Source organism: Mus musculus, chromosome 5 (genome assembly GCF_000001635.26).
Source record: "Mus musculus strain C57BL/6J chromosome 5, GRCm38.p6 C57BL/6J".
Classification (NCBI taxonomy): domain Eukaryota; kingdom Metazoa; phylum Chordata; class Mammalia; order Rodentia; family Muridae; genus Mus; species Mus musculus.
Window position 1 is genome coordinate 72703890 of NC_000071.6, and position 14997 is coordinate 72718886.

Below are 14997 nucleotides of genomic sequence, written 5' to 3' on the forward strand. Positions count from 1 at the left end.
TGAATAGAGCAATTCCTAGTGATAATTTTATATTTCCTTTTTGAATTTATTTTTATTTTATGTTTTTGGGTGTTTTGCCTGTGCAGGTCAAAAATAGGATGTTGGATCCTCTGGAGCTGGTCTTACAGGTAATTCTGAGCTGCTATGTGACTGCTGGGACTCTAACCTAGGTCCTCTGGAAGAGTTGTAACTACCCTTAGCCACTGAGCCATCTCTCCTGCCCCCCTCTACTTCATTTTTATCACAATGAACTAAATATAATGCCAAGTCAATCTGCCTGTCTTCAGAATAACTCATTTTTCAGCATACTTTATAGAGGAAGTCCTCATCTTGATCAACCTCATGTAGATGAACTATTTCGTAGACCTGTTCTCCTTTCAGTGAATTTGAGGTTCAAAGTATCTGGTCCCATAAGCTTTAAAACGGTGATCTAGAGGAGCCAGTTTGGAAGATACTAGAAAGTACCAGCAGCTATCTCAAATACAAGCCACAAGAAAAGTCCCCAACAGGAAAAGCATCCACTCTGGGCCGATATGTTTCATATACAATGCAGTAGATAAAGTAGAATATAAAGAATATTACCAATCGAGGGTGGAGGTTAATCTAGGGGCAGGAGAACCTGTACAAAGCCCCCTGGAACAGACAGGATGCCGAGGACCATGGGACCACTGAGTTTTGATTGTATTCCTTATCAGAGAAAGAAACCTTCATGGCCAGAAAAACAAGTGAAGTGGATGGGAAACTGTGCCCATCCATGGAGAGCCGGATCAATAGCTTGTTTGTGCTGGGTACTGGGAAACGTGCAGGGAGGGTCACTAAACAGTGATCACCGTCAACGGTGGCAACAGCACTGTCAAGCCCTTGTCGGGCACACACTGATTGATGCAGTCCTCCCAACAGACCCACATGAAGGAGGTCGTCTATGGAAAACCACTTTCCTATTTAACTGGATCTTTCGGTACCATGGAGTTGGTAAGCAAAGGAGAGAAAACTCCAAGCCAGGCTGTGGTGGCTTACAACCTGGACTGCGTTTGACTGATACCTCCCTTCCATTCCCAGACATTCTGATTTAACTGGTCTGGTTATGAGCTGGGTTTTTAAAGCTTTTACTCAAAGCTCCAGGTGACGGTCACACACAACAAAGTTGAAGTTTAAGAACCTTTCCTCTATAAGCCGTGTTCTTAACACTGTTCTGATCACTTGTGAGTATAGGCTTCGATCTCAAGGCATTCTGGGTGCAGAATTCATGTAGAAATGTAAGTAATTAAAGAGGCATTAGGTATGCCTGCCCAAATGTAGGCTGAACAAGGATAGCACCAATGGAGTTGCCGAAATGGATGGGGGAATATCCATGAGGCCTTAGCCCTACAAACACAAAGAACGGTGGGCAACCGAGGAATGCTGAGAGAGCAAGGGGTGGTCTGTCTTAGGGAAAAGCACACTAATTGGTTATTCCATGCCAAAGGGTCAGCCTTAAAAACACACATACAAGTAACATTTTGTTGTGTTAACAGCTTCCTCTGAGATTAAAACTTTCCATCCAAAAGGAAGTTCCTTAAACACGAAAATAAACAAATCAAAACAGCTTCAGGAAGTTCCTGAAGCCAAGCAGGTTCACTAGGCCCGTTTCTGCCAGAGTAAGCATGAGTAAGTAAAAGCTGAGAGTCCCTCTCAGTTAAAGCCGAGCTGCAAAGACGACACTTGAGATCATGCCAGTTGTGTGGAAGAAGCAGACACCAGCTGAGCCCCTGGAAGAAGTTTAGATCAACGGAGGCACCTAGAAAGGACACTCTGGTCTGTTGAGCTGCCTGCAGGCTATGCAGTGTGCAGGGTTCCCAGCTTTGTGAGGGCTAATTCATGCTGGGGTGAGCCTTGGTGATGCAGCTGTCTTTGAGTTATTTCTCCTCCTATCTCTGTAAGTCATTCCACCCCAAAACCTCATTGGTTCACCATATTGGACTTTGGTGGTACCCATTCTTCGGTGCATCATGGATTCTCTATATGAAGTGAGTAGGCATGTGTGTAGCATCTCTGCAGGAAAAATTACGACACACACCAATGACACTGGTTGAGCAGGTTACATCTAGGAATATATATGCATATACATACACATGTATACATGCAATAGCCATGACTGAAAAAAGAGGCTGTGAATTTGAATGAGAGCAGGGGGTGATATATGGGAAGGTTTGGAGAGAAGAAAAGGAAGAGAGAAATGTAATTATATTATCTCAAAAGTTAAAAAAAACTATAAAAAGAAATGTAAGTAATAGGCTAGAGTATGAAACTAAGTAATGAAGCCATGACTGTTCTGAATTAAAGGCAAGATAAGTCCGTTTCCCACGGTGCTCTGGGCAGTGTAACTACACCTCCAGCCTCACCCGAGATCCTCCAGTCTTAGGGATGAGTGCTGTAACGTGATCACTCTGGGAAAAGAGAGCCCAAAAGCACGGAGCTATTTCTAAGAGACCACCTCAGGGATTTGTATAGAATTCTCACGTTTTCCTTTGAGTTAAACAGCATGAGTGCCTTGAAGCGATGCACAATGGTCTGGATGTGTTACTCGGGATGCGGAAGCAAGGTCACGGGGCAGGACAACTGGCAGTTAGTCTGGGGTAAGGGAGCCCTTTTAAGTCGGCACTTTCTGAACATTACGGAGCGGAACCACTGGGCATTTTGAGTCACCATCATGAATGTCAACAATATTCCTGCAGTATTGTCACAAAACACTTCACACAGGGCAACTTCACCCCTGGGTAAGATTCACAGGGACTGTTCCTTCCCAGCTGTTCCTTCAGCGCCCAGATCGCTTCGGCATATATGAAACACTTGGGACAAGTGTAACTGTAGGAGGTAAAAGGTCTGAGCTCACTTCCGGGTTCAAAAACCCTCAAAACCCCACCAATCCCTCAGCTTGCCCCAAACTCAGGACTTAAAATCCCTCCAATTCCCCATCCTGGTAATCACCACCCTGGAAAACCCCGCCCCCAAGAACACCACCTCCCCCCTAAAGCGCGCCTCCTGCTCAGCTCCCTGCTGCTTCTCACCAGAGCAGAGGAAGACACCCACCGTCTTGTATCTTTCCTAGTACATCTCATCATTTGGGTGAGGTTTGTTGCGCTCTGTGACTTTATGGCATTCCTTGACTCCCGGACTGCGGGCTACCTTTCCCCCTCAGAGCTGTGATACTTACAGCGACTATGGAGTTTGGCATTGGTCGAAAGAAAGAAGGGTAAAAGGAGAAGAAAAACAAGGAAAAGAAATAAGAGAATGAGGAAGAGAAGAGAGGAAAGATCCTTGTAGTTATTTGGTTCATTAGGTAGTTAATTAGTGAAAGACATTTTAGAATAATTTCCTACTTGGTTATAGCGTTAAAGGACAAATAAAAAAATAAAGTTGCAGGGTTGGAAGATGTAAGTGGGTGATAGCACACAGGCTTAACACGTGCAGGGCCTTGGCTTAAACCACCAGCATTGCAAAATAGACAAGAAAGCTAATGAGCCTTTCACAATAAGATGCATGAATTTTTTTAAAAAATGGTCTAAAATTAAGCCAAAGGCACATTCTTCAAATTATCAAAATCGATCCCCACACAGGTGTGCACAGGAAGGCGATTTGCCTCCGACTCACCAGATCCCTGTGAATATAGCAGCTCCTCTCCAGGTACGCCATCCCTTCACATATGTCTTGGCACATGCTCAAGAGCAGCGCCTTCTGAAGCTGGCCTTTCCTCTCCCTGAGATAGTCAAGCAGGCAGCCGTTCTCCATGAACTCCGTCACTATGTACAGGGGCTTCTGCTGTATACACACCCCGTAAAGTTGAACTAACCTCGAATGTGACAGTTTCCTGTCGAAGAAAAAAACCACACACACACACACACCAGTGAAATGGATTGCTCTTGAATTTTAAAATAGTAAGTTATCATTTTCATATTTGAGATAAGATAGATACGCATCAATCCTACCACCGGGAGCACATAGCATTTTCTTTCGACTTTATGCACTGAAAACAGGGCCTCAGGACTCTGAGCTTCCAAAGTCATCAGTATAGAATAGTGCATGCCCTGTATCTGTCTGACTTGCAGCCATCTCTTCTTCTTCCTGTCCTGTCAGCTTTAGCATCCTCACTATGGATTTCCCCAGTGCAGGTCTTAAGAGTTCCTGCTCTTTGGATCCCAGTTGTACTAACTACAACCTTTAGATGGAAAATTCCAGGCAGGCAGCAGGGAGGGCAGAATAGACTGGTGGTCATGAGGAAGAAAACAGAATTCTAAAGAGTAAAGGGATTTCAAAGTAAACGTTTAGAAGTAGCTGGAGACTAAAAATGATTCGCCAGCATGAAACCCTGTAGTATATTTGGTAATCACACAGAGTTGAAGTTTCCTATTAAAATATACTCTTAATTTAAAATAAATTTTTATTTGCATAGGTATTTTTGTCTGCACATAAGTCTGTGCACCATGTGTATGCAACAGTACGGGCGCCAGAGAGGGCTTCCGATGTTGAACTGTAGTTACAAATACTTGTTAACCACCATATGGATCCTGAGATTCAACCTGGGAATTCTGCAAGAGCAACTAATACCCATAACAGCTGAGCAATCTCTCCTGCCCCAATACCTATTTGTTTGTTTGTTTGGCAATCCAGGCTTCAACACCCCCACCACCACCAAATATTCATGAAAATAACTTTAAATTAATGTTTTATAATTTTTAAAAGATGTATCTTTTAAAAAGCAGTTGTGTTGGTCAGAAATGCTGTGAAAAGTACCTTAGAAATGTTCTTTTTATCACCCATAAAGGTAAAGTGAGAAAGAGAGACAGAGACAGACAGAGAGACGGAGAAGGTATACATTCAACATTTTTTGATTTATCTTTCAAGTCCGTAAGCATACTTCCAGTTAAGGAATGCAATTTGCATGTGTGCAAAATAATGTCAGGACAGCAAATCTCAGAATGAAACATTTTCAAGCCATAAGAACCCTGAGACTATATAACTTCATGGAAGTATTTGAGAACTGAAACATGACAAAGCATTCGCTTACGAGGGTGACTGTCAAAATGCATCTGAGATAAGACAGATGTCTATTGGAAGTAAGGCAAAGGCAGGCAAATGAACCCTCATATGTGGTTCAGTTGAACAAATAGGACCAACACTTCACACAGGCAGAGAAGCGTGTGAATAGAAATGTGTGTTCCTGTGATGTTACTTTCTCTACACACGGATCAGTCCCTGGTTAGACATTCCACAAATCACTATAGGACCACTGGTAGATGGATTTAATTCTTTTCAAGTTTTTTTAGCCTTCTTGCAAAGTTCCTCAGCTCCCGTGTCTTCCCTTGAAAGAGCATCCTGAGACACGGGAGCTCAGGACATCTCCTGATATCCTTTTCCAACTCTTCTCTTCCGTCGCTAACAGAATCAAGTTTCATGGTTCTCAATATCATCTCTGGGGAACCATTCTCAAATTCGTGCCCTCTACCCTGACCTCTCTCCAACTCTAGCCTTACACATTTACCTGACTACTTTGTCATCTTTAATTCTTCTAATAGGCTTCTCCAATTCAACACCACCACACGCACGCACGCACGCACGCAGGAATCCACCCACGCACCTGGCTCTCCCTGCACAACTTTTAGCCTGCTAGAGGAAGTCCTCTTCCTAGCAATTACTAACTGTTCCTGTAACCCTGTGGAGGGGCTCGTGACTCTTACAAATTCCTGGACTCCTGAATCATGTTAAGTTGTATTAGCTTCACAAGTCTTATGAGCCTCGGGGAACATTCCGGTCCCAAGAAAATAGCTTTACTAGCTACAAATGTAAATATATCTACCAGTTGTCCTGCAGTGAGTTATGACACGTCTCTAATACGTGTGTAGAGAAAGTACCATGACAGGAAGCAGGAACACACATTTCTACCCACACGCGTCTCTGCCTGTGAGAAGTTTTTCTCCTGTTCACTCAACTCTTCACCCTCAGAAAGTCTGATCCCTGAGTTCCCAGCCAAGGTTGTCTCATTCAAGAAGCCCCTTATCTAACATTTACTCAGCACCTACCACTAAGCTAAGCATAATATACTTTCCTTGTCTTTCTCATTGACCATTTCATTAACTCACACAGCGATCCAATGTCAGAAGTACCCGTTGTTTCCAATTGTATAGGTGAGGACTCTATAGACTTGAGGATGACATAGTTCATGCATGTCACACAGAGGTTAAGTAATTTGCCAGGGTTACACAATGTCTTGGGCAGAGTCGTGAGCCAGGTGCAGGTGTGTCTGATTCTAAAGTCCAGGTTCTGTCTGAGACTCTGAGGGGCGGGGCCGTGAGTACGTGGGGCAGGACCTTGCACTTACATCATCACCTTGGCTTCCTCAATGAAGTCTTCTTCAGACATGGAACCTTCATTGATGGCCTTGATGGCGACCGGGATATGTGCTCTCCATTCTCCTAAGTGGACAACCCCAAACTGACCACTTCCGATCTCCTTGACAAAAGCCAACTCTGATGGATCTATCTCCCACTTTTCTAGAAAGGCAAAGGACTCGTGTTAAAAAGTGAAGGAAGGATGGTTAAAGGACAGAAAGGGAGAGCGAAAGATTTCAGAATTATCCAGTCCTATCTCCTTGTTTTACATAGATGTTAAAGGTATACAGGTAAGGATCTGTAACAATATATAATCCAAGATGTCAAGGGTTAAAAGAATTGCCTGCTTGGAGACAAGAATATATAGCACTGAGACTATCAAAACATAATATTACACATATCCATGTACTTTTCTAAACAAAACTAGTGGTGGGACCTAAAGCATGGATGTCCCCAGCCTGGATTTGTTATAGTGCTAAGGGTGGGGCATTTTCTTTTCCGGAGGTACTTCCTCTTGTTGTTTCAGTTTCTCCTACTGTTCTCATTCCACTGCTAAAACACCCTTCCTGCCTTGCGTAGCCTCTCCTTAGGGATGGGTCTAATATATGTAATTGTATACATGTCCATTACCAGGCTGTTAACCAACATATATCTAAACATGTGTTTAAGGTGAAATTTGTGTTGTTGTATATTTCTCATTTCTCATAAGCAAGCCAGGAAGGGGGAGAAAAAGAACTGTTTATAAAATAATACCCTTGAAACTATGCAAGCTTAACTTTTTTAGCACCTAACTTTCCCTACAGCAACACCGCCACCTGCTGGAACTTTAGGACAATGCACTTAGCAGGATTATTAATGATGATAAGTAGTCCCCAACTCAGCAGGGAAATGCTGTTGTAAAGGTGACAGGAGAAACGGATTTATGACCTTGACAGTGGCACAGAATTTCTTGATAGAATATTATCACAGGAAAATATTAATAAACTACAACTCATAATTTTGTCTGCTTATCTGGAGAGTTGACCCTGTGGTTGAGAGTGCTTGCTGCTCCTGCAGAAGACCAGGGTTCAATCTCCAGCATCCACAAGCTGGCTCAAAACCATTCTGAGCTCCATCTCAAGGAAACCCAACTCTGTCCCTCTTCTGGCTTCAGCAGGCCTCATAAAACAGAATATCTAAATGACTGCTATACCTATTAAACCGTGGCCAAAATAACTAATCGTGAGGGATCAAAATTAAACCATAAACCAATACCGTCAAACACTTAACAAAATGGCTAAAGGGAATTTTTACCAAGGGTGAAACTATAGGCCTGGTATTCCTATACATTGCTGATAGGAGTGGAATTTGGTATAGATTCTTTGGAAAATTGATTCTGCCTAGGAAATCTCAAACATTGTGACTAGCCTTTGATGAGACAAAACTACTCTAAACTATACTTACAGCAGGGCCTAACTGAACATTTATCATCTAAACATAAACGAGAGCTTTCATAACTATAGTACTTGTAAGAGCTAAGCCTGAGGGACAACCCTAATAGCTGTGTAAAGGAGGTAGCAACCCTGACAGTGTAGCCCTCCGTCCCAGGGAAAATGAGCTGGCCACACCCAACACAGTAGACGAAATTCAAAGTGGTGAGAACAGGAAGAGGCCAGACAGAGTGTGTAGTTTCTCATTCGATTACCTAAAGTGCTCAAAACTTGGCAAAACAAAACAAAAAAACAACAAAAACAAAACAAACAAAAAAACCCACTATGCAATAGGTGTGGCTTATGCCATATTTTGTTCAAAAAAGTTGATCTTTTCCTGAAAAAGTAAAGAGCATAATTGCCAACTGCCTTGCTAATTACATAAGATCTTACATATAGGAATGATAGATGTACCCATAGCACCCTGAAGTCCTCCTTCCAACATTCTTAAACTAAGACCCTGAATCATAGTCATTTTTATGCAATATAATTCTCACTGTTCCTTGTTTCTTTCCCAATATAATCTGAGTCCTGCTAATGAGAGGAATTCAAGGGAACAGCATTTTCTACAAGTCAGAAAACAATATTTCCCTGGTTGACATTTAGTCTCACAGACGTGTAAATGTCACACCTGCTAGAAAGTGATTTGAATCTGAGGGTAGCGATTCTGTGTGAACAAAAGTGAAGCGGAGCCGTTAAACTCAACAGCTCTTTTCTCATGGAAAGCAGTCATTTCCCAGCAAACCTTGTAATCAGAAAACAACAGCCTCAACATCCAGAGAATAGTAGTTATTTATCAAAATGGGAGGATGACAGGTCCTCATAAGGCACGGTGAAATGCTAAGCTAAACCAGAACATTGCTACTGACTTCACGTTGCCCTGGGAGATGGGTTATTTCAACATCTCCAGCAAGAGATTTACATTTTTAAAGGAAACATATGCAGATAGACATTTCAAACGAACTGAGAATTTAAGGAATCTTCAGGGTGGTTCCTGGATGGATGGATGGATGGATGGATGGATGGATGGATTCCCTCAGCACATGTGTGTACTTTACCATAGCTAAAACCAGATGTGGCTGGTAAACAGCTGCCCAGGAGCCCAATGGGATAGCGGAGACGAGATATGAGACCTAAGGAGAAAGAAAAATGAGCATATCAAAGCTAGTTATTAGTTACAGTAGGAAGAAGTAGGTATACTGGAAGGTAGCACTTGCCTTTAAATAATTAGGTATAACAATTTGGTGGGTCATTATAATTCTCTAATCTCCACCTAAAAACACCTTCCTGATAGATACTCACTGTACACAAAGTTCACACAAAGTTCTCTCACAACATTTCAGTGTGCACCGATGAATTATTATCACTTTGGCCAAAAAAAAAAAAAACTTGGCAAAGCTTTCTTTGAATATTTTGGAAGCATGTATGTAGTACATACATACATTGTACACAAATTATAAATGTTTTAATATAACTTTTTCCTATCAAGCATGTAGTTTATACATACAGAGGACTATAAATAGACCCCAAAATATTTCTGAGATTTTGCTGTTATAAAATATACTATATTTTCTTGAACATATGTTTGTATTAGTCTCCCAAAGTTTCCTCTTACAAAATGGGATACTTGATCAAATTATTTGCAAAAGCGTTAACCATCAAATTGAACACCCTTTGAAAATAGATTTTTGTGGGATTCTTTTGTTCTGTTTTGGTTTTGTTCTGTTTTGTTTGACAGTATCATAGTCGAATGAATAAGACTTCATATGATTGGGTCAACATGAAAAGAATTCTAGACAACCAATTTAAATTTGTCAATAAACATCCATTATTTATTTCCTCGGTCGCTACTAACTGAAAGTCTGTTCGCATCATGCTCTATGTTGATGTTAGGAGACAGCGGTGAAGGAGATGCTGACGGCCTCTGCTCTCAGGGGCCCTACTTTCTAGGGGAGTGGGAAATAAACCAGTGTGTGCACGCACAAGAAAACGTCAACGATGGTAAGCCAGACAAAGTGGATAAATGTAGTTATCAGAGAATGAGTGATCTAGGAAGGCCTTTCAGACAAGATTATCATAGGTATGAAGACAGTGACTGACAAGGAGTCACCCACAAAAACCAGTTGGGAAAGCCCAGGCAGGTGAATAGTGTGCAAAGACTGGGAGGCAGAGACAAGTCTAGCCAGTGGGAGGCGGAGACAAGTCTAGCCAGTGGGGAAACAGAAGGGATTAGGACCTAATGCACAGGATTCTCTTCTAGGTGAATCCCAAAGGCCTCAGCTGATCCACACAGTGATTCCTGAGATGGCGGGTTCCTTCTGCAGGAAGCTTTCCCTCGGTAAGAAATACAAGACGAGACAGCTCTCACATGTAAAAAGGGATATTATGTGAAGACACACACAGCCTAGCCGGGACACAGACAAAGAACGCCTAGCACATGTGTGTCTTCTGGGAGGAATGGCATCTGCCAAAAAGGAGAAACTCGAAAAGGTGTTCTAGGCATGAGAGAGTAAGGAGAGGCATGAACCATGAAGCAGCGGGTAGGAAGAGGCAAGAAATCATCATCAAGAAGGGTGTATTCTCTGAGTTCCAGGCCAACCTGGTCTACAAAGAGGGCTACACAGAGAAACCCTGTCTCAAAAATCAAAAAAAAAAAAAAAAAAAAAAGGTGTATTCTCTGGTTGTGATGGGTCTTATAAGCTGTGTCAGAAGGCACTGCATTTTATAGCAAAGTGGGGGAGAAAGAGATGGAGCGAAAGAGACTGGGGTGGGGGGTCAGTCTCAAACAAGAAAGTGAAATCTTCATATCGCCATTTTTGTTAGCTCACTGGTAGATTTGTTAGCATAGAGGTATATTGAAGGAAAGTGAGCTTTGGAGACAATGAGAATGTTAACAAACTGCTAGAAATTATCCATGGGACTTATGATTAATTAGGGCAGCCCTGATACTAGGGGGAAACAGGGATCCGGAGGAACATATTTAGGATATGAAATTGATTGCTTTTGTAATTGATCAAGAGTATTCATGCAGTCAACAGTTTATCGTTCCTACCTCGTGATGTTGGCACATCCTGGTCTTTCCCTGCTTTGTAACCCACCACATAAATTTTCTTTCTTAAAATATTTTCTTTAAAGGAAAGAAACAGGACGAAATGTAGGGAAAGCAAACTCAGAACTGGCCTGCTGATGTGGGGTTTGTTTCTCTAGCCCAATCCCTGACCCACCAGCCCTCTTCCCTGCACTTCTCCCTAACCAAGCCTCGGCTGATCCTTGGAAATCCGAATGGATTCACCCCATATGTGTACACAGATGTCCCAGGATATGTTCTGGGTGTACAGAACCAGTGTCAGAGAAAAGGCAATTTGGTTTGGTTTGGTTTGGTTTGGGTCAATACACAACTTTTCACGAATGAAATCTTCAAAAGAAAGTTACAGTGGGGTGGTGCCAAGTTCTGTGATGCTGAGCTAAAGACTCCCCCTCCCCAGCTCCAACTGTCCTGGAACAGACCAGGTACAGGTTGAAGACCAGAGGTGTGTCATTGTGGTAGAAATTTCTGAGACGCCCTTGTCTTTCCGCAAATGATAGGTTTGTATAAAGAGAGATGAGCGAATGATAGTCAAGGAGAGGGTTCAAGAGTCTGGAATATTTATGCCCAAGTGTAAGAGCGAAATCCTGGGTTCTGTATAACTTTTGTGTTTTCTCAAAACAAGAAAGAATAGAGGATGAGGCGCTTAGAGATAATTTCCTGTTGTAATTTTCTAAACCAAAGAACATATTTTGGGGAGCAAAGGACAGCAGCCTCACCATTTATAGAGATTTGAAACTGTATTTCATTTGTCCTTCTGTAAACTTCCAGTATAAATATATAACTAAGTTCCCTCGGCAATCTCTGTCATCGACCATCTTTAATCTGGTAGAAATCAAAAACTGCAACTCAAGTCTTGCTCCTTGACTGGGGGCAGGGCCGGGAGGAGAGATAATCAATGAAAACAACCATTGCCCAAGAGAGATTGTATTTCAAGCCCTGGTTGTCCAGGGCTGTTTGCTGCTGTTGGCTACCTGAGACCACGAATGCCTTCCCAGTCAAGGGACTGATCCCCAGCCCTTCCCACCAGACCTCACTCCACACTTACCAGCTGCATTGTACTGGTGATACTGGATCAACTCGGGGACTGAGGGGAAGAGATGTCTTTCGGTGATGTACCACTGTCCGGAGTCATTCTTTTTTATCTGATAATGTTTTATTGAAGACTGTGTATGCCTAGGATCAATACAATGTCAGTCACTAGAGAAGCAAAAGACGGACTTTAGAATGAAGCCGGTGTGCCAAGCAGCGGGACCCCGATGCTCAGGTTCTCCTCCTGGCAACACTACATGCTGATGAGAGAAAGGATGGGTGGGCTGGACCAACACCTGATCACCCCTCAGTTGTCTTACTGGTACCTCATATTCAACATAACCTTAGGAGACAAGCCTCGTGCCCAATAAAGCAATGCTCATGGAGAAGGAACACATAAATATTTACTGAATGTTAAACACTGACTAAACGAATGAGAAATTCCATTGTGGGGGCATTGGAAGGCTGAGATGAGGACCGCAAAGTCCACATCCAGAGCACTGCTGAGCAGGTAACGGCTTTGGGAAGCCAGGGCTTCATTATGAGACTGCAGACAAACTGAGGTATTCTCTCCTCAGCCCCTTCCCTCACTAAGGGAGGAACGGGACACTCCAGAGATGCTGCCTCTCAGGTACCTCTAGCTTCGTCACAAGTACCCATAGCCATAGAACAGCCCAACTGATAGGCATAGGAAGCTTGTGGCGCTCAGGAGCCCTTGTGTAGGCCAAGCCCACAGGGGACTGGGGTGTCTGAGGGCCATGCCAACAGTGACAGCCATGACTAATCTACCTTGATGGAGAGGATTCCTGGTAAAAGGAAGAAAGGAAAGCTTTGAAATAGATGTATCATGTTACATGGCATGGAATAGATTATGAGAGACACAACGTGACCCGGGTAGTTGTCCCAGTTTCTAGGCTAGCAATCTCCTCCCTAGGGGTGAGCCCTTTCTCATAGTCTCTATGTGATGGCATCACTACCAATTAAAACTGTCTCAAGGATTAGTTCTAAAGCCAGCTCACCTGTGCTTACTTACCTTCGAGCTCTTGTAAACACAGAGATTGTGTAAGACCCCAAGTGTCTCGAATCTCTCACGATAAAGGCACCTTCTTTAGCCTGCACGAATAACATTTATCCATTACACGAGTCTATTCCTTCTTAGAAATAGAAGCTGAGGTCTTACTGATGAAAAACAAACCTAGATAGATTTGTTATAAGTAGCTTCTATAAACAAGTGAGCAACTCCTGCACTCTTAGGATTGGAGAATGAGACTGCTTTCACGAGTGCCCTGCCTTTTCTCTCTCACAGATTTATAAATAGTGTGCCCAGGAGAAGGCGGGTTGGATGAGAAGTGCATCAGCGTGAGCGTTTTCAACCGTTATCCTTGATTTATTGCTTTCAGGAAAAGTACTGATTTACCCAGCATTTAGTGGTTTTTGTTATTGATTAGGATAACAGAGGAAAATCGCCGATCCTTAGGAAAACATCTGAGACAGACAAGGCTGTATGTCAGAAGATGGGGGTGAAGGATTCAGGGAGAAATGTTTCTGGAAAGGCAGAGAGTAGGACAAGAGGTCAGAGTTCATGAGGAAGGATACATGTCAGGACCCTGGTGGGAGCTGCAAGCAGGTGTAGGATGTGGGCGAGATGAAGGGAGGGATGGCTATGCTATCCCAAGGATAGGACATGCTAACACTTTCCATGCTCCATTAAGAACATTAGGGTCACTCCCCAATTGAAGTCTCTCAGAGGAATTGCAAATGACAACATCCAGCCTTTGTTGAATTCTTTTTCTTTTCTTTTTTTTTTTTTTTTTTTTTTTTGGTTTTCCAAGACAGGGTTTCTCTGTGTAGCCCTGGCTGTCCTGGAACTCACTTTGTAGACCAGGCTGGCCTCGAACTCAGAAATCCGCCTGCCTCTGCCTCCCGAGTGCTGGGATTAAAGGTGTGCGCCACCACGCCCAGCGAATTCTTATGATGCACAAGTGATGCATTAGATGTAACTGGCCAAAGTGTCACAAGAGAAGTTGCATGTGTGCTTTATGTGCCTGTTATGGTAGGTGTGCATATCAACATAGAGAATATGCGCACAACAAACCTATGGGCTGAGTGGTCTCTGCTTACAGAAGGAATACCACCAAAGTACTAAATGAGAAATCCCTAACAAGCCTCCAAGGACAGTACCCCCAGCATCTCCAGATTTTACATTTTCTTTTATCTAACTCAAGGAAACTAAAATATAAATGGAATGGAGGGACGACTTAGTGGTCAAGAATACTTGTTGCTCCTCCAGAGGACTAGAGCTCAGTTCCCAGTACCCACCTTGGGTGGCTCACAACCACCTGTAACTCCAGGTCCACTAGATAAGACACATTCCTCTGGCCTTCACAGACACTTATCATATACTCTCTCTCTCTCTTTCTCTCTCTCTCTCTCTCTCTCTCTCCCTCCCTCTCTCTCTCTCACACACACACACACACACACACACACACAAACGCGCGCGCGCACACACACATGTACATATATACTCAGGTTAAAAAAACATAACTACAATTACAATATCTAAAATAATAAGGAAAGATCCTGCAGGAGACCCTCTGCTGTGTAGCTCAAACAGCGCTCAGAAATAAACCTGTGCTCTTATTATTTACATGAGTGCTGTGCTGAGGATCAGCGAAGGGAAGATTGTCTGTGGGCGCACATGTCAGTAGGGCATTGTCTTGATTTCCTTGATGGTGTGGGCAGCACCGTGCCCTGGGCAGGAGGTTCTGGGCTGTATAAGAAAACCAGATAAGCCGGGCCCTGCAAATAAGCCAGCAAGCAACATTCCTCCATGGTGTCGGCTTCAAGTTCCTGTTTGAGTTCCCGCCCTGACTTCCTTTGATGACAGACTGCAGCTTGTAAACTGGAATAAAAACCTTTCCTTGCCCAGGTTGTGTTTGGCCAGAGTATTCTGTCATAGCAGCAGAAAGGAAACCTGATCAATCAATAAACAAAAATGAATGAACAAGTAAATATTTAAAACATGAGCTTATCTAACTCCAGAAGT

At 43.0% G+C, this 14997-nt stretch overlaps 1 protein-coding gene across 5 annotated transcripts in view; it reads right to left on the reverse strand.

The window, feature by feature from the left end:
* Positions 1-14997, reverse strand: part of Txk (TXK tyrosine kinase) — a 57015-nt gene that overhangs the window by 7912 nt on the left and 34106 nt on the right. For all 5 annotated transcript variants that reach the window (NM_001289494.1, NM_001122754.2, NM_001289495.1 and 2 more), the window contains 5 exons: positions 12985-13064; positions 11968-12095; positions 8893-8967; positions 6356-6527; positions 3631-3847 (listed from right to left, as the gene is read on the reverse strand). In NM_001289494.1, coding sequence (NP_001276423.1) covers positions 3631-3847; positions 6356-6527; positions 8893-8967; positions 11968-12095; positions 12985-13064 — 672 coding nt within the window. The remainder of the gene's footprint in view (positions 1-3630; positions 3848-6355; positions 6528-8892; positions 8968-11967; positions 12096-12984; positions 13065-14997) is intronic.